Consider the following 27286-nt stretch of genomic DNA (forward strand, 5'->3'; position numbering starts at 1 on the left):
ACGTATTTGTAGGCATATCATTGGAAGATTGACCATAAGAGACTACATTTTCCAAGTGTCCGCCTGGTGTCCTGCATCGAAATTGGTGCGCAAAGCCAGGTGCAAGTATTTTTCCATTTGATTGAGAGGAGAAACCATGCTTCCACGAACGATATATCATCGAAGAGATATGTGAAAAACACCTTGAGGATTGATTCTAAACAACGTTTGCCATGTTTTCAGTCGATATTATGGAGTTAATTTGGAAAAAAGTTCGCGTTTTGAGGACTGAATTTTCGTTTTTTTTTGGTAGCCAAATGTGATGTACAAAATGGAGCTATTTCTAATACACAAAGAATCTTTTTGGAAAAACTGAGCATTTGCTATCTAACTGAGAGTCTCCTCATTGAAAACATCCGAAGTTATTCAAAGGTAAATTATTTTATTTGAAGGCTTTTATGTTTTTGTTGAAATGTTGCGTGCTGGATGCTAACGCTAATGCTAACGCTAAATGCTACGCTAGCTAGCTACTTTTACACAAATGATTGTTTTCCTATGGTTGAGAAGCATATTTTGAAAATCTGAGATGACAGTGTTGTTTACAAAAGGCTAAGCTTGAGAGATGGTATATTTATTTCATTTCATTTGCGATTTTCATGAATAGTTAACGTTGCGTTATGGTAATGAGCTTGAGTCTGTATTCACGATCCCGGATCCGGGATGGGGAGATCAGAAAGGTTATTAAGTACCATTCTTGTAAGACAATCTATTTGATTTAAAAAGACTTACATACATTCCTTATTTACGTAGCCTTTATACATTTGACATGGATAACACAGAATCTTGTTGTAATTTCAGTGAAAAGGTTAATAGCTTGTTATTTTAGGCCTAGGCAGGCTTTATTTATTTAATGAAAAGTGTGACAATACAACTCCCACAATGCAGTGCGTTTTCAAAATGTCGCCCTCCTTCGTGACTTGACTTCTGTGCCATCAGACAACAAAGCATAGCTTAATTTAGCAAATCTGACAGTCTACATAAATAATTGTATTTACTGAAGCATGAGACTTCTGATTACATTTGCCAGACGTATTCATAAACGGCCTCTGTACACTCCCACGTCATGTCTAAGTTCGGCAGCGAGTTGCTCCGGGGCTGCTACGAACAGCGGCCTGCAGTTCAGAGATGACCAACTGGTCTGCGGTTCGACCGGAGAGCTGTTCCAGAGGCTTCGCGGTCAGGTGGAGGTGAGGGCGGAATTCATAAGTGAGGAAGAGGAGGGTGCTCTCATGAAAGAACTCGAGCTTGGGCTGAGAAAGAAACGATACGAGTTCGACCACTGGGACGATGTAAAGTTGTAAATAGACCTTGATTGTTGACTACAAAGAAGTGCCCAACTCACGTTAGCTAGATAAAGCTGCTGCACGTCCTCAGCTCCGGGGGGCTGGTACGGAGGAGCTCTTTTGATTAATTTCCCTATTGGCATCATGCAAATGCTTTGTAGTCATATTTCACCTATAAACATGCAGAGAAAAAAACAGCGGCAGCAATAACATCAATATCCATACTATACTAGATGTAAAGTTTCATATTTGAATTGTTCGACTATTAATTATCGTCATCATACATTACAAGTTGAATCGATCTTAATTAATTTAGATTGAACAGGCAGTTTCCCAATAGCAATGCAATTTAGGCTTATGCGTGTTTTAACGATGCATCGGCCGAAGATTTCACATACGTTTCCCAAAACACCACGCAGAAAGAACGTTTGCTAAGTGCATCGTTGGTTGTTGATACTGATTTGTTTGAGATAATAAAAAAAATTGCGGTGCTCTCGAATCAGCTTGCTCCATTCAAATATCACCTTTACTTTATAATTATTCCACAATACTGATTAGCTCCAGATAAATATTGTGACGACCCTGGGTTTATAAGCGCCGAAATCGAATCTGCCACACGAGCATGTTGTGGCACAGTCGATAGCGCGCTGGACTTCGGGACAGAAGGTTGAGGGTTCGAGACCTGCTCCCTGCCTGTTTCATTACAATATTATCACCTGCAAATATTGATGCTGGAAATTCTAGTACTTACCCAATATTTATGCACTAAATCACAGATTTGGCACATGCTACACATCATGAAATACACTGAACAAAAATATAAACCCAACATGTAAAGTGTTGGTCCCATGTTTCATGAGCTGAAATACAAATTCCCAGAAATGTTCCATAAGCACAAAAAGCTTATTTCTCAAAATGTCTGTGCACAAAGTGTTTTAATGAATACACCCCTGATCACAGTTCACTTTGATCGCAGCCACATACAAACAGTGTGATCACTTTGCTTTTGTATAATTCCTTCTCACTTCTATACTCTCTCCTCCTCTCACCTTTTTCCTTGTGGACTTCAGTGCACAACAAATCAGCTGTCTGACCAGGCAAAAAAACTTAAGCCAAACCTTCATATCATAACTGCTAACCGCTACACTCAGCCTACATCGTTGTAACCGTATTAGCTAACGTCATAGTCAACATAGCTACGAGAACTAACGCGTTAGTAAACCCATTACAATCATACAGTGTTGAATAGCCATAGCCAGCTATCTAACATAGCATCCCTCTCTGTCTGAGCTGGCTGTTTTGAGTAGGCTAAACTAGCTAGCTAAGTGAAAGTGAAAAAAATACAAAGGATAGCTATCTCTCTCTCTCTCTCTTCTCCTTCATTTTTAAACTCATGTATTTGTTCCAAACTGTTCAACTGTTGCTTTCTCTCTCTTGAGTCAACTGCTCAACACATTTTATGCACTGTGGTGATAGCTAGCTGGAGTTTATGCTTTCAGTACAAGATTAATTCTCTGATCCTTTGATTGGGTGGACAACATGTCAGTTCATGCTGAAAGTGCTCTAATAGGTTGAAGGATGTCCTCTGGAAGTTGTCATAATTACTGTGTAAGTCTAAAGACGGTAGTGAGAACCATGAGCCTCCTAGGTTTTGTATTGAAGTCAATGTACCCAGAGGAGGACGGAAACTAGCTGTCCTCTGGCTACACCATGGTGCTACCCTATAGAGTGCAGTGGGTTTTAATCAATTATTTGGTGAGTTGGGTATTTTTAGTATAGTTTTATCTTAAAAAGGATCACTTTTTTTAATGTTTCACTATTTGTATTTTTATGAAATTCACTGAGCAGGATGATCCTCCTCTGAGAGACCTCCACTGGCCTTTCTAGCCTATATCCTACTGTAGCCTATATCCTACTGTAGCCTATTAATGCAGTTATCTCGGTTTTTATTTGAAGCATATTTTTATACTTTGCTTGTTTGAAACAACTGCAAAGAAATTGGCAACTTTGTATTTGTAGTCAACTTTGTTCCGAAGTAATCGGCGTTCCCAGCAAGACGGATAAACAGCTTGATTCTATGTTTGATGCCGAAAGGGCAAAAAATCTTCCAACGACACACTTAGCTGATCTACGAGTGGTCTGAGGCAGTCGGTAAATAACACGCGTTTTCAATTGAAATTTTAGGTGACAATGGTTTTGTGGAACAGCTCTGAGATTTAATGATGCTCCTACAAACATTCTAGTGATGAACTTAGCCTTAAAATGCTTTTGGGAAACCTAGCCCAGAACAGTGTTTGTTGGCAATCAGGGATGAAAATTGGAAAATAAAATCACTCTGAAAAAATCCTTGAAATCAATGTAAATTATCCAAATAATTTCACTCCTGGAACCCAGTCCCCCTCCACAATCCCACCCCTGTTGACAATGATCACTCCCTTGAGGCCCCTACCATAACTGAATGAAAAAATGTAATTAATTCTTTCAACATTGTGCTCACCAGGCGATTCATGGTTACCGGGAGACAGAGCGTGCTCAGTGGGGAGCAGTGTGTGAGGGGGTGATGGATCGCCTCCGAGCTGTGGCTTTCTCTGAGGGCAGCCCTCTCCTAGGCCCTGTGCATGTCCTGGACCTGGACAAGGCTGGATACATCAAACCACACATCGACAGTGTCAAGGTAGGTAGACGGCTCTCATATTAACCTGAGATGAAAGGCATGATAAATATGGAACACGGTGTTCTGTGTGCATGATTATTGACTGGGCACAATGTGAATACTTTTTTGGCAAAAGTGTTCTTTTACAATGCAGTTTGAAACTCAGTCATTCTCTCATTCCCCCTCACCCCTGTTTTTTTATCTTTCATCCTGCCTTTCTCTTTCACTGTCTCCCTGACCCTTTCTTTCCCTTCCTCTCCTCTCTCTCTGTCAGTTCTGTGGCAGCACTATAGCAGGTCTGAGTTTGTTGTCAGACAGTGTGATGCGCTTGGTGAGGGAGGATGAACCTGCTGAACCTGTTTCTGCCCCGTCGCTCTCTCTACATACTCAGGTAAGGACCCAATAAGGCCTGCCATAGCAACATTCTGTCTTTCATTGTTTACAAACGACCACCTGCGCATACACTGTAATCAGAGTCTACCTGGTAGGCCTAAGGTAGGTTTGTACTACCCAAAACAATTCTATGGATTTATTTGACATGGGAAAGAGCAACTGAGTAAATTCCCTGCACTGTAAATACCCTGCACTAAACAAACCCACAGTATCTCCTGTGGAGAACAAGAACATGAAGTGGTTTACTTAATTGTTCTACGTTACCTCCATGTTTGTACACTCTGACTGAACGCCTCCTATAGCCTATAACTATCCTTATGAGGGCCCAGTGGTCCGCCTGGTCTGATGACCTGGGGTCGTATGTATCAACTATGGAACATCTCAGAGTGGGAGTACAAATCTAGGATCAGGTCCTCCCCTGTCCATGTTGGGGTTCATTCCACAAATTAAATTCTACAGTATTTCAATTCCCTCTCCCTCTATATTCCATTAATTTAACATCAAATTCCAGGTAAGTCTTTGACTAGAGATCAATAAATTCCTCATGGCCATGTCACTGTTCAGACAACCTAGAGAAACTGGTATGGTAGTTTAAATGATTTACAGTTGAAATCGGAAGTTAACATACACTTAGGTTGGAATCAATAAAACATATAACCACTCCACAAATTTCTTGTTAACAGACTATAGTTTTGGAAAGGTGGTTAGGACATCTACTTTGTGCATGACACAAGTAATTTTTCCAACAATTGTTTACAGACAGATTATTTCACTTGTAATTCACTGTATCACAATTCCAGTGGGTCAGAAGTTTACATACACTAAGTTGACTGTGCCTTCAAACAGCTTAGAAAATTGCAGAAAATTATGTCATGGCTTTAGAAGCTTCTGATAGGTTAATTGACATAATTTGAGTCAATTGGAGGTGTACCTGTGGATGCATTTCAAGGCCTACCTTCAAACTCACTACCTCTTTACTTGACATCATGGGAAAATCCAAATAAATCAGCCAAGACCTCAGATTTATTTAGACATCCACAAGTCTGGTTCATCCTTGGGAGCAATTTACAAACACCTGAAGGTGACACGTTCATCTGTACAAACAATAGTACGCAAGTATAAACACCATGGGACCACACAGGCGCGTTGTCTCCTAGAGATGAACGTACTTTGGTGCGAAAAGTGCAAATCAATCCCAGAACAACAGGAAAGGACCCTGTGAAGATGCTGGAGGAAACAGGTACAAAATGATCTATATCCACAGTAAAACAAGTCCTATATTGACATAACTTGAAAGCCACTCAGCAAGGAAGATGCTACTGCTCCAAAACCGCCATATAAAAAGCCAGACTACGGTTTGCAACTGCACAAGGGGACAAATATCGTACTCTTTGGAGAAATGTCCTCTGGTCTGATGATGCAAAAATAAAACTGTTTGGCCATAATGACCATTGTTATGTTTGGAGGAAAAAGGTGGAGGCTTACAAGCCAAAGAACACCATCCCAACAGTGAAGCACAGGGGTGGCAGCATCATGTTGTGGGCATGCTTTGCTGCAGGAGGGACTGGTGCACTTCACAAAAGCAGGAGGAACTGGTGCACTTCACAAAATAGATGGCATCATGAGGTAGGAAAATGACATGAATATATCGGCGCAAAATCTCAAGACATCAGTCAGGAAGTTAAAGCTTGGTTGCAAATGGGTCTTCCAAATGGACAATGACCCCAAGCATACTTCCAAAGTTGTGGCAAAATGGCTTAAGGACAACAAAGTCAATGTTTTGGAGTGGCCATCTGACTCAGTTACACCAGCTCTGTCATGAGGAATGGGCCAAAATTCACCCAACTTATTGTGGGAAGCTTGTGGAAGGCTACCCGAAGCATTTGACCCAAGTTAAACAATTTAAAGGCATTGCTACCAAATACTAATTGAGTGTATCTAAACTTCTGACCCACTGGGAATGTGATGAAAGAAATAAAAGCCGAAATAAATAATTCTCTCTAATATTATTCTGACATTGTCACGACTGCTGCCGAAGTCGTTGCCTCTCCTTGTTCGGGCGGTGCTCGGCGTTCGACGTCACCGGTCTTCTAGCCATCATTGATCCTTTTTTCATTTTCCATTGGTTTTGTCTTGTCTTCCCATACACCTGTTTTCAATCCCATTCATTACCTGTTGTGTATTTAACCCTCTGTTTCCCCTCATGTCTTTGTCAGAGATTGTTTTATTGTCAGTGTAGTGTGATTGTTGTATAGGTGTGCGTCGGGTCCTTGTACCCATGTTTATGTACATTTAGTGTTATGGAGCATACTCCGTGGACTTTATTAAAAGACTCCATTTTACACTCAATTTGACTCTCCTGCGCCTGACTTCCCTGCCACCTATTACATCTACGCATGACAGACATTTCACATTCTTACAATAAAGTGGTGATCCTAACTGACCTAAGACAGGGAATTTTTACTAAAATTAAATGTCAGGAATTGTGAAAAACGGAGTTTAAATGTATTTGGCTAAGGTGTATGTAAACTTCCGACTTCAACGGTATATAAAAAAAAAAGTCCATTGTTTTTATATGAAGTACATTAATTCCATTAACTGGGAATTGTACAAATATTGAATTCCAATTCAATTCCAAATATAATTTTTTTTTACAATTCCAATTCAAACAGTCTAATTCCAATTTAATTCCATAACTTGGTTGTTGACATTGAAATTGAATTCAACGTACAGTAAATTATCCACTGCATGAGTGAATTCATTGGAATTTCAAGTTAAATTGGAATTGACCAACACTTGTCCATATATTCATTATATCGGCTGCTATCTGAACAGGTCTATCGAACAACCTTCTTGGGCCACTATAACTATAACTATTTTGACAATTGGATTGGTCCCCTCTACCACACGGAACCCACTAATATACTGACGGAAACGTACGGAGTGGCTAAAAACATCCTCTGCCAGCTTGCTACTCGCTCGGCTAGCTGTCTGAATCGCCGTGACCCCAACCAACCTCACTACTCACTGGAACCTTATGATCACTCGGCTAAGCATGCCTCTCCTTAATGTCAATATGCCTTGTCCATTGCTGTTCTGGTTAGTGTTTATTGGCTTCTTTCACTGTAGAGCCTCTAGCCCTGCTCATTATACCTTATCCAACCCTTCAGTTCCAACACCCACACATGCGATGACATCACCTGGTTTCAATGATGTTTCTAGAGACAATATCTCTTTCATCATCACTCAATGCCTAGGTTTACCTCCACTGTATTCAGATCCTACCATACCCATGTCTGTACACTATACAGTGCCTTGCGAAAGTATTCGGCCCCCTTGAACTTTGCGACCTTTTGCCACATTTCAGGCTTCAAACATAAAGATATAAAACTGTATTTTTTTTGTGAAGAATCAACAAGTGGGACACAATCATGAAGTGGAACGACATTTATTGGATATTTCAAACTTTTTTAACAAATCAAAAACTGAAAAATTGGGAGTGCAAAATTATTCAGCCCCCTTAAGTTAATACTTTGTAGCGCCACATTTTGCTGCGATTACAGCTGTAAGTCGCTTGGGGTATGTCTCTATCAGTTTTGCACATCGAGAGACTGAAATTTTTTCCCATTCCTCCTTGCAAAACAGCTCGAGCTCAGTGAGGTTGGATGGAGAGCATTTGTGAACAGCAGTTTTCAGTTCTTTCCACAGATTCTCAATTGGATTCAGGTCTGGACTTTGACTTGGCCATTCTAACACCTGGATATGTTTATTTTTGAACCATTCCATTGTAGATTTTGCTTTATGTTTTGGATCATTGTCTTGTTGGAAGACAAATCTCTGTCCCAGTCTCAGGTCTTTTGCAAACTCCATCAGGTTTTCTTCCAGAATGGTCCTGTATTTGGCTCCATCCATCTTCCCATCAATTTTAACCATCTTCCCTGTTCCTGCTGAAGAAAAGCAGGCCCAAACCATGATGTTGCCACCACCATGTTTGACAGTGGGGATGGTGTGTTCAGGGTGATGAGCTGTGTTGCTTTTACGCCAAACATAACGAGCACCTTCTTCCACATGTTTGGTGTGTCTCCCAGGTGGCTTGTGGCAAACTTTAAACAACACTTTTTATGGATATCTTTAAGAAATGGCTTTCTTCTTGCCACTCTTCCATAAAGGCCAGATTTGTGCAATATACGACTGATTGTTGTCCTATGGACAGAGTCTCCCACCTCAGCTGTAGATCTCTGCAGTTCATCCAGAGTGATCATGGACCTCTTGGCTGCATCTCTGATCAGTCTTCTCCTTGTATGAGCTGAAAGTTTAGAGGGACGGCCAGGTCTTGGTAGATTTGCAGTGGTCTGATACTCCTTCCATTTCAATATTATCGCTTGCACAGTGCTCGTTGGGATGTTTAAAGCTTGGGAAATCTTTTTGTATCCAAATCCAGCTTTAAACTTCTTCACAACAGTATCTCGGACCTGCCTGGTGTGTTCCTTGTTCTTCATGATGCTCTCTGCGCTTTTAACGGACCTCTGAGACTATCACAGTGCAGGTGCATTTATACAGAGACTTGATTACACACAGGTGGATTGTAATAATTAGTCATTTAGGTCAACATTGGATCATTCAGAGATCCTCACTGAACTTCTGGAGAGTTTGCTGCACTGAAAGTAAAGGGGCTGAATAATTTTGCACGCCCAATTTTTCAGTTTTTGATTTGTTAAAAAAGTTTGAAATATCCAATAAATGTCGTTCCACTTCATGATTGTGTCCCACTTGTTGTTGATTCTTCACAAAAAATACAGTTTTATATCTTTATGTTTGAAGCCTGAAATGCGGCAAAAGGTCGCAAAGTTCAAGGGGGCCGAATACTTTCGCAAGGCACTGTACCTTGAATCTATTTTATCGCCCCCAGAAACCTGCTCCTTTTACTCTCTGTTCCGGATGTCCTAGACGTCCAATTCTCATGGCTTTTAGCCGTACCCTTATCCTGTTCCTCCTCTGTTCCTCTGGCGATGTAGAGGCCTAGCCCTGCAGTGCCTAGCTCCACTCCTATTCCCCAGGCACTCTCTTTTGATGACTTCTGAAACCGTAAAAGCCTTGGTTTCATGCATGTTAACATTAGAAGACTCCTCCCTAAGTTTGTTTTATTCACTGCTTTAGCACACTCTGCCAACCTGGATGTCTTAGCCATGTCTGAATCCGGCTTAGAAAGACCACCAATAACTCTGAAAACTCCATCCCTAACTACAACATTTTCAGACAAGATAGAACGGCCAAAGGGGACGGTGTTGCAATCTACTGCAGAGATAGCCTTCAGAGTTCTGTCCTACTATCTAGGTCTGTACCCAAACAATTTGAACTTCTACTTTTAAAAATCCACCTCTCTAAAAACAAGTCTCTCACCATTGCTGCCTGCTATAGACCACCCTCTGCCACCTGCTGTGCTCTGGATACCATATGTGAACTGATTGCCCCCATCTATCTTCAGACCTCGTGCTGCCAGGTGACCTAAACTGTGACATGCTTAACACCCCAGCCATCCTACAATCTAAGCTTGATGCCCTTAATCTCACACAAATTATCAATGAACCTACCAGGTACAACCCCAAAGCCATAAACACTGGCACCCTCATAGATATCATCCTAACCAACTTGCCCTCTAAATACAAGATCTCAGCGATCACTGCCTCATTGCCTGCATCCGTAATGGGTCAGCGGTCAAACGACCTCCACTCATCACTATCAAACTCTCCCTGAAACGCTTCAGCGAGCAGTCCTTTCTCATTGACCTGGCCCGGGTATCCTGGAATGATATCGACCTCATCCCATCAGTAGAGGATGCCTGGTTATTGTTTTTAAAATGCCTTTCTCAACATCTTAAATAAGCATGCCCCATTCAAGAAATTAGAACCAGGAACAGATATAGCCCTTTGTTCTCTCCAGACCTGACTGCCCTTAACCAACACAAAAACATCCTGTGGCGTTCTGCATTAGCATCGAACAGCCCCTGTGAAATGCAACTTTTTAGGGAAGTTAAAAACCAATATACACAGGCAGTTAGAAAAGCCAAGGCTAGCTTTTTCAAGCACAAATTTTCTTCCTGCAACACAAACTCAAAAAAGAATTTCAATAACCATTTTTCTACGGCTGGCCATGCTTTCCACCTGGCCACCCCTACCCCGATCAGCAGCACTGCACCCCCCACAGCAACTCGCCCAAGCCTTCCCCATTTCTCCTTCTCCCAAATCCAGTCAGCTGATGTTCTGATAGAGCTGCAAAATCTGGACCCCCACAAATCAGCCGGGCTAGACAATATGGACCCTTTCTTTCTAAAATTATCTGCCGAAATTGTTGTAACCCCAATTACTAGCCTCTTAAACCTCTCTATCATGTTGTCTGAGATTCCTAAAGATTGGAAAGCAGCTGCGATCATCCCCCTCTTCAAAGGGGGACACACTCTTAACCCAAACTGCTACAGACCTATATCTATCGTACCCTGCCTTTCTAAGGTCTTCGAAAGCCAAGTTAACAAACAGATCACCGACCATTTTGAATCCCACCGTACCTTCTCCGTTATGCAATCTGGTTTCAGAGCTGGTCATGGGTGCACCTCAGCCACACTCAAGGATCAAAACGATATCTTAACCACCATCGATAAGAAACAATACTGTGCAGCCATATTCATTGACCTGGCAAAGGCTTTCAACTCTGTCAATCACCTCATCCTCATCGGCAGACTCAACAGCCTTGGTTTCTCAAATGATTGCCTCGCCTGGTTCACCAACTACTTCTCCGACAGAGTTCAGTGTATCAAATCTGAGGGCCTGTTGTCCGGGTCTCTGGCAGTCTCTATGGGGATGCCACAGGGTTCAATTCTTGGGCCGATTCTGCTGGTGAGTCTGAACTACCTCTACGCAGACGACACCATTCTGTATACGTCTGGCCCTTCTTTGGACACTGTGTTTACAACCCTCCAGACGAGCTTCAATGCCATACAACTCTCCTTCCGTGGCCTTCAACTGCTCTTAAATACAAGTAAAACTAAATGCATGCTCTTCAACCGATCGCTGCCTGCACCTGCCCGCCTGTCCAGCATCACTACTCTGGACGGTTCTGACTTAGAATATGTGGACAACTACAAATACCTAGGTGTCTGGTTAGACTGTAGACTCTCCTTCCAGACTTACACAAAACATATCCAATCCAAAGTTAAATCTAGAATTGGCTTCCTATTTCATAACAAAGCATCCTTCACTCATGCTGCCAAGCATACCCTCGTAAAACTGACCGTCTTACCGATCCTCGAGTTTGGCGATGTTATTTACAAAATAGCCTCCAACACCCTACTCAACAAATTGGATGCAGTCGATCACAGTGCCATCCGTTTTGTCACCAAAGCCCCATATACTACCCACCACTGCGACCTGTATGCTCTCGTTGGCTGGCCCTCGCTTCATACTCGTCGCCAAACCCACTGGCTCCAGGTCATCTACAAGACCCTGCTAGGTAAAATCCTTATCTCTGCTCGCTGGTCACCATAGCTTCACCCACCCGTAGCATGCGTTCCAGCAGGTATATCTCACTTGTCAACCCCAAAGCCAATTCCTACTTTGGCCGCCTCTCCTTCCAGTTCTCTGCTGCCAATGACTGGAACAAACTACAAAAATCTCTGAAACTGTAAACACTTATCTCCCTCACTAGCTTTAAGCACCAGCTGTCAGAGCAGCTCACAGATCGCTGCACCTGTACATAGCCCATCTACAGTGGGGCAAAAAAGTATTTGGTCAGCTACCAATTGTGCAAGTTCTCCCACTTAAAAAGATGTGGGAGGCCTGTAATTTTCATCATAGGTACACTTCAACTATGACAGACAAAATGAGAAAAAATATCCAGAAAATCACACTGTAGGATTTTTTTATGAATTTATTTGCAAATTATGGTGGAAAATAAGTATTTGGTCAATAACAAAAGTTTATCTCAATGACAGAGGTCAAACGTTTTCTGTAAGTCTTCACAAGGTTTTCACACACTGTTGCTGGAATTTTGGCCCATTCCTCCATGCAGATCTCCTATAGAGCAGTGATGTTTTGGGGCTGTTGCTGGTCAACACGGACTTTCAACTCCCTCCAAAGATTTTCTATGGGGTTGAGATCTGGAGACTGGCTAGGCCACTCCAGGACCTTGAAATTCTTCATGCTGAAAGACCCAGCCACATTTCATCTTCAATGCCCTTGCTGATGGAAGGAGGTTTTCACTCAAAATCTCACGATACATGGCCCCATTCATTCTTTCCTTTACACGGATCAGTCGTCCTGGTCCCTTTGCAGAGAAACATCCCCAAAGCATGATGTTTACACCCCCATGCTTCACAGTAGGTATGGTGTTCTTTGAATGTAACTCATCATTCTTTGTCCTCCAAACACGACGAGTTGAGTTTTTACCAAAATGTTCTATTTTGGTTTCATCTGACCATATGACATTCTCCCAATCTTCTTCTGGATCGTCCAAATGCTCTCTAGCAAACTTCAGACGGGTCTGGACATGTACTGGCTTAAGCAGTGGGACACGTCTGGCATTGCAGGATTTGAGTCCCTGGCGGCGTAGTGTGTTACTGATGGTAGGCTTTGTTACTTTGGTCCCAGCTCTCTGCAGGTCATTCACTAGCCCCCCCCCCCCCCCCCGTGTGGTTCTGGGATTTTTGCTCACCGTTCTCGTGATAATTTTGACCTCACGGGGTGAGATCTTGCGTGGAGCCCCAGACCGAGGGAGATTATCAGTGGTCTTGTATGTCTTCCATTTCCTAATAATTGCTCGCACAGTTGATTTCTTCAAACCAAGCTGCTCACCTATTGCAGATTCAGTCTTCCCAGCCTTGTGCAGGTCTACAATTTTGGTTTCTGGTGTCCTTTGACAGCTCTTTGGTCTTGGCCATAGTGGAGTTTGGAGTGTGACATTTTGAGGTTGTGGACAGGTGTCTTTTATACTGATAACAAGTTCAAACAGATGCCATTAATACAGACAACGAGTGGAGGACAGAGGAGCCTCTTAAAGAAGAAGTTACAGGTCTGTGAGAGCCAGAAATCTTGCTTGTTTGTAGGTGACCAAATACTTATTTTCCACCATCATTTGCAAATAAATTCATAAAAAATCCTACAATGTGATTTTCTGGATTTCTTTTCCTCATTTTGTCATAGTTGAAGTGTACCTATGATGAAAATTACAGGCCTCTCTCATCGTTTTAAGTAGGAGAACTACCACAATAGGTGGCTGACTAAATACTTTTTTGCCCCACTTTATAATTAGCCCAAACCTTTTCCCCTACTGTATTTATTTATTTATTTTGCTCCTTTGCACCCCAGTATTTCTACTTTGCACACTCATCTACTGTTAAATCTACCATTCCAGTGTTTTAATTGCTATATTGTATTTACTTCACCACCATGGCCTATTTATTGCCTTAACCTCCCTTATCTCACCTCATTTACTCACATTGTATATAGACTTATTTTTCTACTGTATTATTGACTGTATGTTTTACTCCATGTGTAACTCTGTTATATGTGTCAAACTGCTTTGCTTTATCTTGGCCAGGTTGCAGTTGTAAATGAGAACTTGTTCTCAACTTGCCTACCTGGTTAAATATAGGGGAAAAATGTATGAATAAATGTATGATCTTAAAGGCTAACTGATCCTAAATTGGCACTCATACTCTGAAACACTTGATATAACTCCTGGCATTTCACACATTGTGCTTGTGTGGTGAATGACTGATGACATTGTTTTCATGCATCCTTCCAGGGACCAGGCCAGATATAAGTTCACCCATGAGATCCTTAAAGATGATGAGTCTCTTTTCTCTGGACAGAGAGTTCCCCGCCATCGCCGCATCTCTGTCATCTGCCGGAACCTTCCTGTTTGAAGCATGAGAGCCAAGAGGGACCCAACTGTGACAGTCTCACTGGCAGTAGCCAGAGCTCGGTATCTGAGACTTCAAGAACATCACTGTGCTAAAATTTGATGTACACGCTTTCTCACTGCGAGAGACTATGTTGGGAAAGATGATTTAGATGTTTCCCTTATCATTTTTCATTGGAGCACTTCATAATAAACTACCTGTACAGGATTTGATTCGGAATTAAATGTTGGGAAGGCATTCAGGTATGATGCATTTCAAAGGGTCATAATGCATTACAAGACTTGTCATAAGTATCTATGAACTTCTTATGCTAATTAATATTATATAATGAATCTGAGTTATTAGCCTTTTCAAAAATGCCACATAGAAAGGCAAGTTGATAAGTTGTAGGAGAACCAGTTGAAGAAGAACCTGCATTTTCTATCTAAGATCTGTACTAGGTAATTACCAATTGCTTTGAATTCTTATAGGTAAATGGATACTTCAAATAGTTATAGCCCTATTTTCGACGTCGCTCATGAGCGTTCTAGAAGGCTACAATGCGGAGCCTGGGAAAGAACTGGTGACATTTTTTAGAATATTTTTTAGAAGGCATATCTATCTGTAACTCCTTGTCCATCCATCCAAATTGTTTAATGTGTGGATATCTGTATAGAAACCGTCCGAAACTCTTCTCCAACCCAGCACCTATAACCAGAGGACTCATGCCCATGTCCTGTTTAAAAAATAATAATCTGATTAAATTAATGACTAAACTTCATTTTTAAGCCCATGTTTTACCATCATTGTTTATAAAAAAATCTGTCAGTGGTATTTAGTATTTTATTAGCGTCTCCATTAGCTACTGCTCTTACTGGGGTCCACAAAAACATGATGTAATACATCACAAGGATAGAACTACAATCCATACATTTAAAATAATATTCTCTTTCCTACATTTATGCCTTCATAATCATGTGATTCATACTGAATGAAAGTGCAATACACGAAAATGAAATAAGGAGGTTCCCCTGACGTGAATATAGCAACCTTGTTTTGTTAAATTCCCCTGATGTGAATAAAGCTACGTTGTTTCTACAGTTACAGCCCGTAATGTGTATCCTAGCAGTCAGTAGACTTTTTACAGTTACCACGCGCAGTGGGTTTCATTAGGTAAAATGCAACATTCATGAACATGAAATGACCAGGCTTTGAATCTTGAGCCTTGTTACTTAGTCTATCACCCTTAACGGGTTGGCTAAGATATAGTTTAATGTGTTAGTCTGCCACTCATGGGGGTTATCTGAGGTAATGGGTTGCGCGGTACCACTCATGGGGGTTATCAGAGGTAATGGGTTGCGCTGTACCACTCATGAGGGTTATCTGAGATAATGGGTTGCGCTGTACCACTCATGAGGGTTATCTGAGATAATGGGTTGCGCTGTACCACTCATGAGGGTTATCTGAGGTAATGGGTTGCGCTGTACCACTCATGAGGGTTATCTGAGGTTTTGGGTTGCGCTGTACCACTCATGAGGGTTATCTGAGGTAATGGGTTGCGGGGTACCACTCATGGGGGTTATCTGAGGTAATGGCTTGCGCGGTACCACTCATGGGGGTTATTTGAGGTAATGGGTTGCGCGGTACCACTCATGGGGGTTATCTGAGGTAATGGGTTGTGCGGTACCACTAATGGGGGTTATCTGAGGTAATGGGTTGCGCGGTACCACTCATGGGGGTTATCTGGGGTAATGGGTTGCGCGGTACCACTCATGGGGGTTATCTGAGGTAATGGGTTGCGCTGTACCATTCATGGGGGTTATCTGAGGTAATGGGTTGCGCTGTACCACTCATGAGGGTTATCTGAGATAATGGGTTGCGCTGTACCACTCATGAGGGTTATCTGAGGTAATGGGTTGCGCTGTACCACTCATGAGGGTTATCTAGGGTTTTGGGTTGCGCTGTACCACTCATGAGGGTTATCTGAGGTAATGGGTTGCGGAGTACCACTCATGAGGGTTATCTGAGGTAATGGGTTTTGGGGTACCACTCATGAGGGTTATCTGAGGTAATGGGTTGCGGGGTACCACTCATGGGTACCACTCATGAGGGTTATCTGAGGTAATGGGTTGCGGGGTACCACTCATGGGGGTTATCTGAGGTAATGGGTTGCGCGGTACCACTCATGGGGGTTATCTGAGGTAATGGGTTGCGCGGTACCACTCATGAGGGTTATCTGAGGTAATGGGTTGCGGGGTACCACTCATGGGTACCACTCATGAGGGTTATCTGAGGTAATGGGTTGCGGGGTACCACTCATGGGGGTTATCTGAGGTAATGGGTTGCGCGGTACCACTCATGGGGGTTATCTGAGGTAATGGGTTGCACGGTACCACTCATGGGGGTTATCTGAGGTAATGGGTTGCGCGGGACCACTAACGGGGGTTATCTAAGGTAATGGGTTGCGCGGTACCACTCATGGGGGTTATCTGAGGTAATGGGTTGCACGGTACCACTCATGGGGGTTATCTGAGGTAATGGGTTGCGCGGTACCACTCATGGGGGTTATCTGAGGTAATGGGTTGCGGCGTACCGCTCATGGGGGTTATCTGAGGTAATGGGTTGCGCTGTACCACTCATGGGGGTTATCTGAGGTAATGGGTTGCGCGGTACCACTCATGGGGGTTATCTGAGGTAATGGGTTGCGCGGTACCACTCATGGGGGTTATCTGAGGTAATGGGTTGCGCGGTACCACTCATGGGGTTATCTGAGGTAATGGGTTGCGCGGTACCACGCATGGGGGTTATCTGAGGTAATGGGTTGCGCGGTACCTCTCATGGGGGTTATCTGAGGTAATGGGTTGCGCGGTACCACTCAGGGGGGTTATCTGAGGTAATGGGTTGCGCGGTACCACTCATGAGGGTTATCTGAGGTAATGGGTTGCGGGGTACCACTCATGGGTACCACTCATGAGGGTTATCTGAGGTAATGGGTTGCGGGGTACCACTCATGGGGGTTATCTGAGGTAATGGGTTGCGCGGTACCACTCATGGGGGTTATCTGAGGTAATGGGTTGCGCGGTACCACTCATGGGGGTTATCTGAGGTAATGGGTTGCGCGGGACCACTAACGGGGGTTATCTAAGGTAATGGGTTGCGCGGTACCACTCATGGGGGTTATCTGAGGTAATGGGTTGCACGGTACCACTCATGGGGGTTATCTGAGGTAATGGGTTGCGCGGTACCACTCATGGGGGTTATCTGAGGTAATGGGTTGCGGCGTACCGCTCATGGGGGTTATCTGAGGTAATGGGTTGCGCTGTACCACTCATGGGGGTTATCTGAGGTAATGGGTTGCGCGATACCACTCATGGGGGTTATCTGAGGTAATGGGTTGCGCGGTACCACTCATGGGGGTTATCTGAGGTAATGGGTTGCGCGGTACCACTCATGGGGTTATCTGAGGTAATGGGTTGCGCGGTACCACGCATGGGGGTTATCTGAGGTAATGGGTTGCGCGGTACCTCTCATGGGGGTTATCTGAGGTAATGGGTTGCGCGGTACCACTCAGGGGGGTTATCTGAGGTAATGGGTTGCGCTGTACCACTCATGAGGGTTTTCTGAGGTAATGGGTTGCGCTGTACCACTCATGAGGGTTTTCTGAGGTAATGGGTTGCGGCGTACCACTCATGAGGGTTATCTGAGGTAATGGGTTGCGCTGTACCACTCATGAGGGTTTTCTGAGGTAATGGGTTGCGCTGTACCACTCATGAGGGTTTTCTGAGGTAATGGTTTGCGGCGTACCACTCTGATGGTTTTCTGAGGTAATGGGTTGCGGCGTAGCACTCATGATGGTTTTCAGAGGTATTGTGTAATGGGTTGCGGTGTACCACTCATTATGGTTTTCTGAGGTATTGTGTAATGGGTTGCGCTGTACCACTCATGAGGGTTTTCTGAGGTAATGGTTTGCGGCGTACCACTCTGATGGTTTTCTGAGGTAATGGGTTGCGGCGTAGCACTCATTATGGTTTTCTGAGGTATTGTGTAATGGGTTGCGGCGTACCACTCAAGATGGTTTTCAGAGGTATTGTGTAATGGGTTGCGGCGTACCACTCATGATGGTTTTCTGAGGTATTGTGTAATGGCTTGCGGTGTAACACTCATTATGGTTTTCTGAGGTATTGTGTAATGGGTTGCGGTGTACCACTCATTATGGTTTTCTGAGGTATTGTGTAATGGGTTGCGGCGTACCACTCAAGATGGTTTTCAGAGGTATTGTGTAATGGGTTGCGGCGTACCACTCATGATGGTTTTCTGAGGTATTGTGTAATGGCTTGCGGTGTAACACTCATTATGGTTTTCTGAGGTATTGTGCAATGGGTTGCGGCGTACCACTCATAAGGGTTATCTGAGATATTTTACCAGGCTTTGGACCTGCTCAACAAATGAACAAAGTCCCTGTGAATCAGATGGAGTTGTTACACTCCTACTCATATTAAATGAACCATGATCAGATTGGGGTTTCAACTGAGGCTTTTTTTGCCAGTCGGTGCCGTTTAAGATGACGGAGGACGATTTTTTTTTTCATGAGGGTGGCCTTATTTCGATTAAAGCATATTGGATGACTGTCATTCATATTCCATTAACCCAGGTCAATGTAACATCGATAGGTTTAGGCTGCTACATGACGCGACTAAATTATTTTCCCTATACCCATCATAAGGTTGGTACAAGCTAGCCTACGAATGAAAGGTTCGTAGGTTCACAGGTCAAGAGAAATTTGAGTAATCAAGGTGACACATTCAATACTTCCTTGCACACTCTTGCCTGCATCTAGCTGATCTAGGGTGTAACCATTAGTCCATTAACCAGTTTAGCAATTATATCGTCGGGTGGCAATACATTTATAAAACCAAAAGCTTACCTTGACTTGGAGTTCCAGTGTTGGATAGCCATAGCCAGCTAGCTAACATAGCATCCCTCTCTGTTTGAACTGGGTGTTTGATTTAGCTGAACTAGCTATCTGCATTCTCTAGCTTAGAAAGTGAAAGTAGAAATATAACAAATATATGTATGTATGTATGTATGTATGATATACAGTACCAGTCAAAAGTTTGAACACACCTACCCATTCAAGGGTTTTCTGTATTTTTACTATTTTCTACATTGTAGAATTATAGTAAAAACATCAATACTATGAAATAACACATATGGAATCATAATTTAGTAACCATATAAGTGTTAAACAAATCAAACTATATTTTGATGACAGCTTTGCACACTTCTAATTCTCTTAATTAGCTTCACCTGGAATGCTTTCCCAACAGTCTTGAAGGAGTTCCCACATATGCTGAGCGCTTGTTGACTGCTTTTCCTTCACTCTGTGGTCCAACTCATCCCAAACCATTTCAACTGGGTTGAGGTTGGGTGATTGTGAAGGCCAGGTAATCTGATGCAGCACTCCATCACTCTCCTTATTGGTCAAATAGTCCTTACACAGCCTGGAGGTGTGTTGGGTCATTGTCCTGTTGAAAAACAAATGATAGTCCCACTAAACGCAAACCAGATGGGATGGCGTATCGCTGAAGAATGCTGTGGTAGCCATGCTGGTTAAGTGTGTCTTGAATTCTAAATAAATCACAGACAGTGTCACCAACAAAGCAACCCCACACCATCACACCACCTCCTCCATGCTTCTAGGTGGGAACCACACATGTGGAGATCATCCGTTCACCTACTCTGCATCTCACAAAAACACAGCAGTTGGAACCACAAATCTCAAGTTTGGACTCATCAGACCAAAGGACAGATTTCCACCGGTCCATTGCTCTTGTTTCTTGGCCCAAACAAGTCTCTTCTTATTGTTGCTGTGCTATAGTAATGGTTTCTTTTCAGCAATTCGACCATGACGGTCTGATTCACGCAGTTTCCTCTGAACAGTTGATGTTGACGTGTCTGTTACTTGAACTCTGTGAGCATTTATTTGGGCTGCAATCGGAGGTGCAGTTAGCTCTACTGAACTTATCCTCTGAATATTTCTTATTTCATAGTTTTGATGTCTTCACTATTATTCTACAATGTAGAAAATATACAATTATTTTTCTTCAACCTTGAATGAGTAGGTGTCCAAACTTTTGACTGGTACTGTGTATATATATACAGTGCCTTGCGAAAGTATTCGGCCCTCTTGAACTTTGCGACCTTTTGCCACATTTCAGGCTTCAAACATAAAGATAAAACTGTCTTTTTTTGTGAAGAATCAACAACAAGTGGGACACAATCATGAAGTGGAACGACATTTATTGGATATTTCAAACTTTTTTAACAAATCAAAAACTGAAAAATTGGGCGTGCAAAACTATTCAGCCCCCTTAAGTTAATACTTTGTAGCGCCACCTTTTGCTGCGATTACAGCTGTAAGTCGCTTGGGGTATGTCTCTATCAGTTTTGCACATCGAGAGACTGAAATGTTTTCCCATTCCTCCTTGCAAAACAGCTCGAGCTCAGTGAGGTTGGATGGAGAGCATTTGTGAACAGCAGTTTTCAGTTCTTTCCACAGATTCTCGATTGGATTCAGGTCTGGACTTTGACTTGGCCATTCTAACACCTGGATATGTTTATTTTTGAACCATTCCATTATAGATTTTGCTTTATGTTTTGGATCATTGTCTTGTTGGAAGACAAATCTCCGTCCCAGTCTCAGGTCTTTTGCAGACTCCATCAGGTTTTCTTCCAGAATGGTCCTGTATTTGGCTCCATCCATCTTCCCATCAATTTTAACCATCTTCCCTGTCCCTGCTGAAGAAAAGCAGGCCCAAACCATGATGCTGCCACCACCATGTTTGACAGTGGGGATGGTGTGTTCAGCTGTGTTGCTTTTACGTCAAACATAACGTTTTGCATTGTTGCCAAAAAGTTCAATTTTGGTTTCATCTGACCAGAGCACCTTCTTCCACATGTTTGGTGTGTCTCCCAGGTGGCTTTTGGCAAACTTTAAACAACACTTTTTATGGATATCTTTAAGAAATGGCTTTCTTCTTGCCACTCTTCCATAAAGGCCAGATTTGTGCAATATACGACTGATTGTTGTCCTATGGACAGAGTCTCCCACCTCAGCTGTAGATCTCTGCAGTTCATCCAGAGTGATCATGGGCCTCTTGGCTGCATCTTTGATCAGTCTTCTCCTTGTATGAGCTGAAAGTTTAGAGGGACGGCCAGGTCTTGGTAGAGTTGCAGTGGTCTGATACTCCTTCCATTTCAATATTATCGCTTGCACAGTGCTCCTTGGGATCTTTAAAGCTTGGGATGCGTTGTGCAGACCTCACTACCCTCTGGAGAGCCTTACGGTTGTGGGCGGAGCAGTTGCCGTACCAGGCGGTGATACAGCCCGCCAGGATGCTCTCGATTGTGCATCTGTAGAAGTTTGTGAGTGCTTTTGGTGACAAGCCGAATTTCTTCAGCCTCCTGAGGTTGAAGAGGTGCTGCTGCGCCTTCTTCACGATGCTGTCTGTGTGGGTGGACCAATTCAGTTTGTCTGTGATGTGTATGCCGAGGAACTTAAAACTTGCTACTCTCTCCACTACTGTTCCATCGATATGGATAGGGGGGTGTTCCCTCTGCTGTTTCCTGAAGTCCACAATCATCTCCTTTGTTTTGTTGACGTTGCGTGTGAGGTTATTTTCCTGACACCACACTCCGAGGGCCCTCACCTCCTCTCTGTAGGCCGTCTCGTCGTTGTTGGTAATCAAGCCTACCACTGTTGTGTCGTCCGCAAACTTGATGATTGAGTTGGAGGCTTGCGTGGCCACGCAGTCGTGGGTGAACAGGGAGTACAGGAGAGGGCTCAGAACGCACCCTTGTGGGGCCCCAGTGTTGAGGATCAGCGGGGTGGAGATGTTGTTGCCTACCCTCACAACCTGGGGGCTGCCCGTCAGGAAGTCCAGTACCCAGTTGCACAGGGCGGGGTCGAGACCCAGGGTCTCGAGCTTGGTGACGAGCTTGGAGGGTACTATGGTGTTAAATGCCGAGCTGTAGTCGATGAACAGCATTCTCACATAGGTATTCCTCTTGTCCAGATGGGTTAGGGCAGTGTGCAGTGTGGTTGAGATTGCATCGTCTGTTGACCTATTTGGGCGGTAAGCAAATTGGAGTGGGTCTAGGGTGTCAGGTAGGGTGGAGGTGATATGGTCCTTGACTAGTCTCTCAAAGCACTTCATGATGACGGAAGTGAGTGCTACGGGGCGGTAGTCATTTAGCTCAGTTACCTTAGCTTTCTTGGGAACAGGAACAATGGGGGCCCTCTTGAAGCATGTGGGAACAGCAGACTGGGATAGGGATTGATTGAATATGTCCGTAAACACACCAGCCAGCTGGTCTGCGCATGCTCTGAGGGCGCGGCTGGGGATGCCGTCTGCAGCCTTAACACGTTTAAATGTTTTACTCACCTCAGTTGCAGTGAAGGAGAGGCGCATGTTTTGGTTGCAGGCCGTGTCAGTGGCACTGTATTGTCCTCAAAGCGGGCAATATATATACAGTCATTTCTTATGCTGTATATATTTCTTATGCTGTTTGCAAGAAGGTTTGTGTTTTCTGTTCAATAAAAGTACTGAGTAGAGAGGGAGCCTGGTCATTTAGAATATTGAATACAAGATAGGAGTCAGTGTATTGCATAAGATTTTTTCCAACTCAGGAGCTTATGCTTTCTATAGCTATTGGGTTTCCTATCAAGTTTGAGAGCCTGTTGGCAGAAGACTGAATGGGTATTAATGTTGAAAAGCAAGCTTGGGCCAAACTAGTAAGGTAGTATGTTAATTGGGGGAGTATCATAGATTTTAATTCTAGTTTTGTTACCTCTATAGTCAAAACTAATTTCATATGTTTTGGGAAATTAGCTAGGTTGAATTTGCTTATTTGAGTTATCTTTTTTATTTGCTTTTTGAAAGAGAGGTTGGAATCAAGTAAGATGCCTTGGTACTTAAAATCAGATACCACCGGGAGCTTTTCCCCTGATACATAGACATCTGTCTCAGGGGCATCAGTTGTTGTTTTTTGAGGAACATGCGTCTGCCTGTGTTTTATTTTATTGAGATGTAAACATGAGTCTCTGAGCAAGTTTGTCATCTGAACCATTATAGTAGTGTGTTCTTGTGTAGTTTGTTGTTTGTAATTTGCATGCATTTATCACTGTATTATCTGCATACTTTGGAACTTTAGACGCTGTACAGACAGAAGGAAGATCATTAATGTACGAGCTGAACAGTATTGACCTTTGGGGAATGAAAACTTTGTGGATATGGGTGGGAAAAAGTTTGTTTTGATTTTGATGCTGATGAGACAGCGCCAACTTTTGAAAGATTTTATATTTGTTAAAAATCAGGATAGTTTTTACTACATTTATATCAACAGGTTGAAATGATTAGATTGCTGATTAAAGGGGTTTGTTTATTTGTTTACTGTTTATTGTTGATTTTAGGAGTTGATTTAACTTAATTAAACATTGTATTATCTGATGTGTTTGAGTAGGATTCCGTCTTCGGGACGGATGAAAGTTATCTAAAATATGTAACTTGAAGGAACCATGGGAGAACACGTCTACATTTTTATTAAATGCCTGGGATTCATTTAAAAATGTCTTATGCTGAGAAATGTACTACATTTGCGACAGAGGAAAAAAGTATTACATTTAGATAGTAATGATATCCGAATAATTGTATCTAAGTGTAGCATGTTCACTTAAGCATACATATACATTGATGTTGATTAAAACGTATGATTAATGATTTGAGGTACAGTGGAATTATTATTAGGTTTGGTTTATAGTTCACTTTTGAGTTTCTGAATCGATGTAGTATAATGAATACTAACAAAGTGTTTTTTCTGGGAAAATGGGTGTTTCATTGTCTCTCTTTGAAATGTTTCCTGGGACTATAATCTTGGGGAGAGTGAGTGAGATTGAGGCCATAAACTACCAAATTGAAAAGGGCCTGGAAGTTTTAGTTTTTTCATTAAGGTTTGCATATACACACACACAAAACATGTATGACTATTTGTTGGTGTTTTTAAAATACTATGTTTGATTTGTTTTTTATTTCCTTTGGGTTTGGTGAGTTTTCCATTTGTTTTAGTGCAAAGGGGCATGCACGCACATGGAATTTTTATGAATTTTTATTTTCTAAGTTTTATTAAACTTGTTAATTCTTTTGATAAAGGAAAGAGAAACTGAGATACAAGCAAGTAGGAAATAATTGACTATTTTTGTAATTTGTCTAATATCCTTTCTGATCTCCCCATCCCGGATCCGGGATCGTGAATACAGACTCAAGCTCATTACCATAACGCAACGTTAACTATTCATGAAAATTGCAAATGAAATAAAATAAATATGCTAGCTCTCAAGCTTAGCCTTTTGTTAACAACACTGTCATCTCAGATTTTCAAAATATGCTTCTCAACCATTGCAAAACAAGCATTTGTGTAACAGTATTGATGGCTAACGTAGCATTTAGCATTAGCATTCAGCTGGCAACATTTACACAAAAAAACAGAAAAGCATTCAAATAAAATCATTTACCTTTGAAGAACTTCAGATGTTTTCAATGAGGAGACTCTCAGATAGCAAATGTTCAGTTTTTCCTGAAAGATTATTTGTTTAGGACAAATCGCTCCGTTTTCTGCGTCACGTTTAGCTATGAAAAAACCCCTGTATCCAGGATTGTGTAAATCTGTCAGCAAGCTCATTAGCATAACACAACGTTAACTATTCATGAAAATCGCAAATGAAATGAAATAAATATGCCATCTCTCAAGCTTAGCCTTTTGTAAACAAACACTGTCATCTCAGATTTTCAAAATATGCTTCTCAACCATAGGAAAACAATAATTTGTGTAAAAGTAGCTAGCTAGCGTTAGCATTTAGCGTTAGCATTTAGCGTTAGCATTAGCGTTAGCATCCAGCACGCAACATTAACAAAAACATAAAAGCCTTCAAATAAAATCATTTACCTTTGAAGAACTTCTGATGTTTTCAATGAGGATACTCTCAGTTAGATAGCAGATGCTCAGTTTTTCCAAAAAGATTCTTTGTGTATTAGAAATAGCTCCGTTTTATACATCACATTTGGCTACCAAAAAAAATCTGAAAATTCAGTCCTCAAAACGCGAACTTTTTTCCAAATTAACTCCATAATATCGACTGAAAACACGGCAAACGTTGTTTAGAATCAATCATCAAGGTGTTTTTCACATATCTCTTCATTGATACATCGTTCTTGGACAGATGGTTTCTCCCCTATATCAAATGGAAAAGTACTAGCAGCTGGCAATTGCGCACCGAATTCCACGCAGGACACCAGGCGGACACTTGGAAAATGTAGTCTCTTATGGTCAATCTTCCAATGATATGCCTACAAATACGTCACAATGCTGCTAAGACCTTGGGCGAACGACAGAAAGTGTAGGCTCATTCCTTGCGCAATCACAGCCATATAAGGAGACAATGGAAAACAGAGCTTCAGAAATTCTGCTAATTCCTGGTTGATGCATCATCATGGTTTCGCCTGTAGAATGAGTTCTGGGGCACTTACAGACAAAATCTTTGCAGATTCTGAAACTTCAGAGTGTTTTCTTTCCAAAACTGTCAAGAATATGCATAGTCGAGCATCTTTTCGTGACAAAATATCGCGCTTAAAACGGGAACGTTTTTTATCCAAAAATGAAATAGCGCCCCTAGAGATCTAACAGGATATAGTAAAAAATACTTGTTTGAAATTTTTTGTATTACCTATGACCTTTATCATGACCTTCCGCTGTGGCTTGATCACCCTCATTGGAAAGCCATTTGGACAATGAATTTATGGTCATTTGTAATACTCTAGCTCCACAATGAAATAGGGTGCAGGCCAGGCAGCAGGCTGTTAGCCAGCCTGCCAGCATAGTGGAGTCTGCCACTAGCACAGTCAGTGTAGTCAGCTCAGCTATCACCATTGAGACCGTGTCTGTGCCTCGACCTAGGTTGGGCAAAACTAAACATGGCGGTGTTCGCCTTAGCAATCTCACTAGGATAAAGACCACCTCCATTCCTGTCATTATTGAAAGAGAACATGATACCTCACATCTCAAAATAGGGCTACTTAATGTTAGATCCATTACTTCAAAGGCAATTATAGTCAATGAACTAATCACTGATCATAATCTTGATGTGATTGGCCTGACTGAAACATGGCTTAAGCCTGATGAATTTACTGTGTTAAATGAGGCCTCACCTCCTGGCTACACTAGTGACCATATCCCCCGTGCATCCCGCAAAGGCGGAGGTGTTGCTAACATTTACGATAGCAAATTTCAATTTACAAAAAAAAAATGACGTTTTCGTCTTTTGAGCTTCTAGTCATGAAATCTATGCAGTCTACTCAATCACTTTTTATAGCTACTGTTTACAGGCCTCCTGGGCCATATACAGCGTTCCTCACTGAGTTCCCTGAATTCCTATCGGACCTTGTAGTCATAGCGGATAATATTCTAATCTTTGGTGACTTTAATATCCACATGGAAAAGTCCACAGACCCACTCCAAAAGGCTTTCGGAGCCATCATCGACTCAGTGGGTTTTGTCCAACATGTCTCTGGACCCACTCACTGTCACAGTCATACGCTGGACCTAGTTTTGTCCCATGGAATAAATGTTGTGGATCTTAATGTTTTTCCTCATAATCCTGGACTATCGGACCACCATTTTATTACGTTTGCAATTGCAACAAATAATCTGCTCAGACCCCAACCAAGGATCATCAAAAGTCGTGCTATAAATTCACAGACAACACAAAGATTCCTTGATGTCCTTCCAGATTCCCTCTGTCTACCCAAGGACACCAGAGGACAAAAATCAGTTAACCACCTAACTGAGGAACTCAATTTAACCTTGCGCAATAACCTAAATGCAGTGGCACCCCTAAAAACTAAAAACATTTCTCATAAGAAACTAGCTCCCTGGTACACAGAAAATACCCGAGCTCTGAAGCAAGCTTCCAGA

General features: G+C 42.4%; 1 protein-coding gene across 1 annotated transcript; it reads left to right on the forward strand.

Moving 5' to 3' along the window:
- The first annotated feature begins 927 nt into the window (after window positions 1-927).
- On the forward strand, window positions 928-15360 carry LOC110486767 (RNA demethylase ALKBH7, mitochondrial). The gene is given in 5 exon segments (XM_090197049.1): window positions 928-1328; window positions 3823-3996; window positions 4250-4323; window positions 4325-4366; window positions 14164-15360. Coding segments are annotated over 5 exon segments (699 nt in total). The 5' UTR covers window positions 928-1040; the 3' UTR covers window positions 14285-15360.
- Window positions 15361-27286: the final 11926 nt, after the last annotated feature.

The sequence above is a fragment of the Oncorhynchus mykiss genome, chromosome 13, assembly GCF_057628025.1.
Source record: "Oncorhynchus mykiss isolate SJ-2025 chromosome 13, ASM5762802v1, whole genome shotgun sequence".
Classification (NCBI taxonomy): domain Eukaryota; kingdom Metazoa; phylum Chordata; class Actinopteri; order Salmoniformes; family Salmonidae; genus Oncorhynchus; species Oncorhynchus mykiss.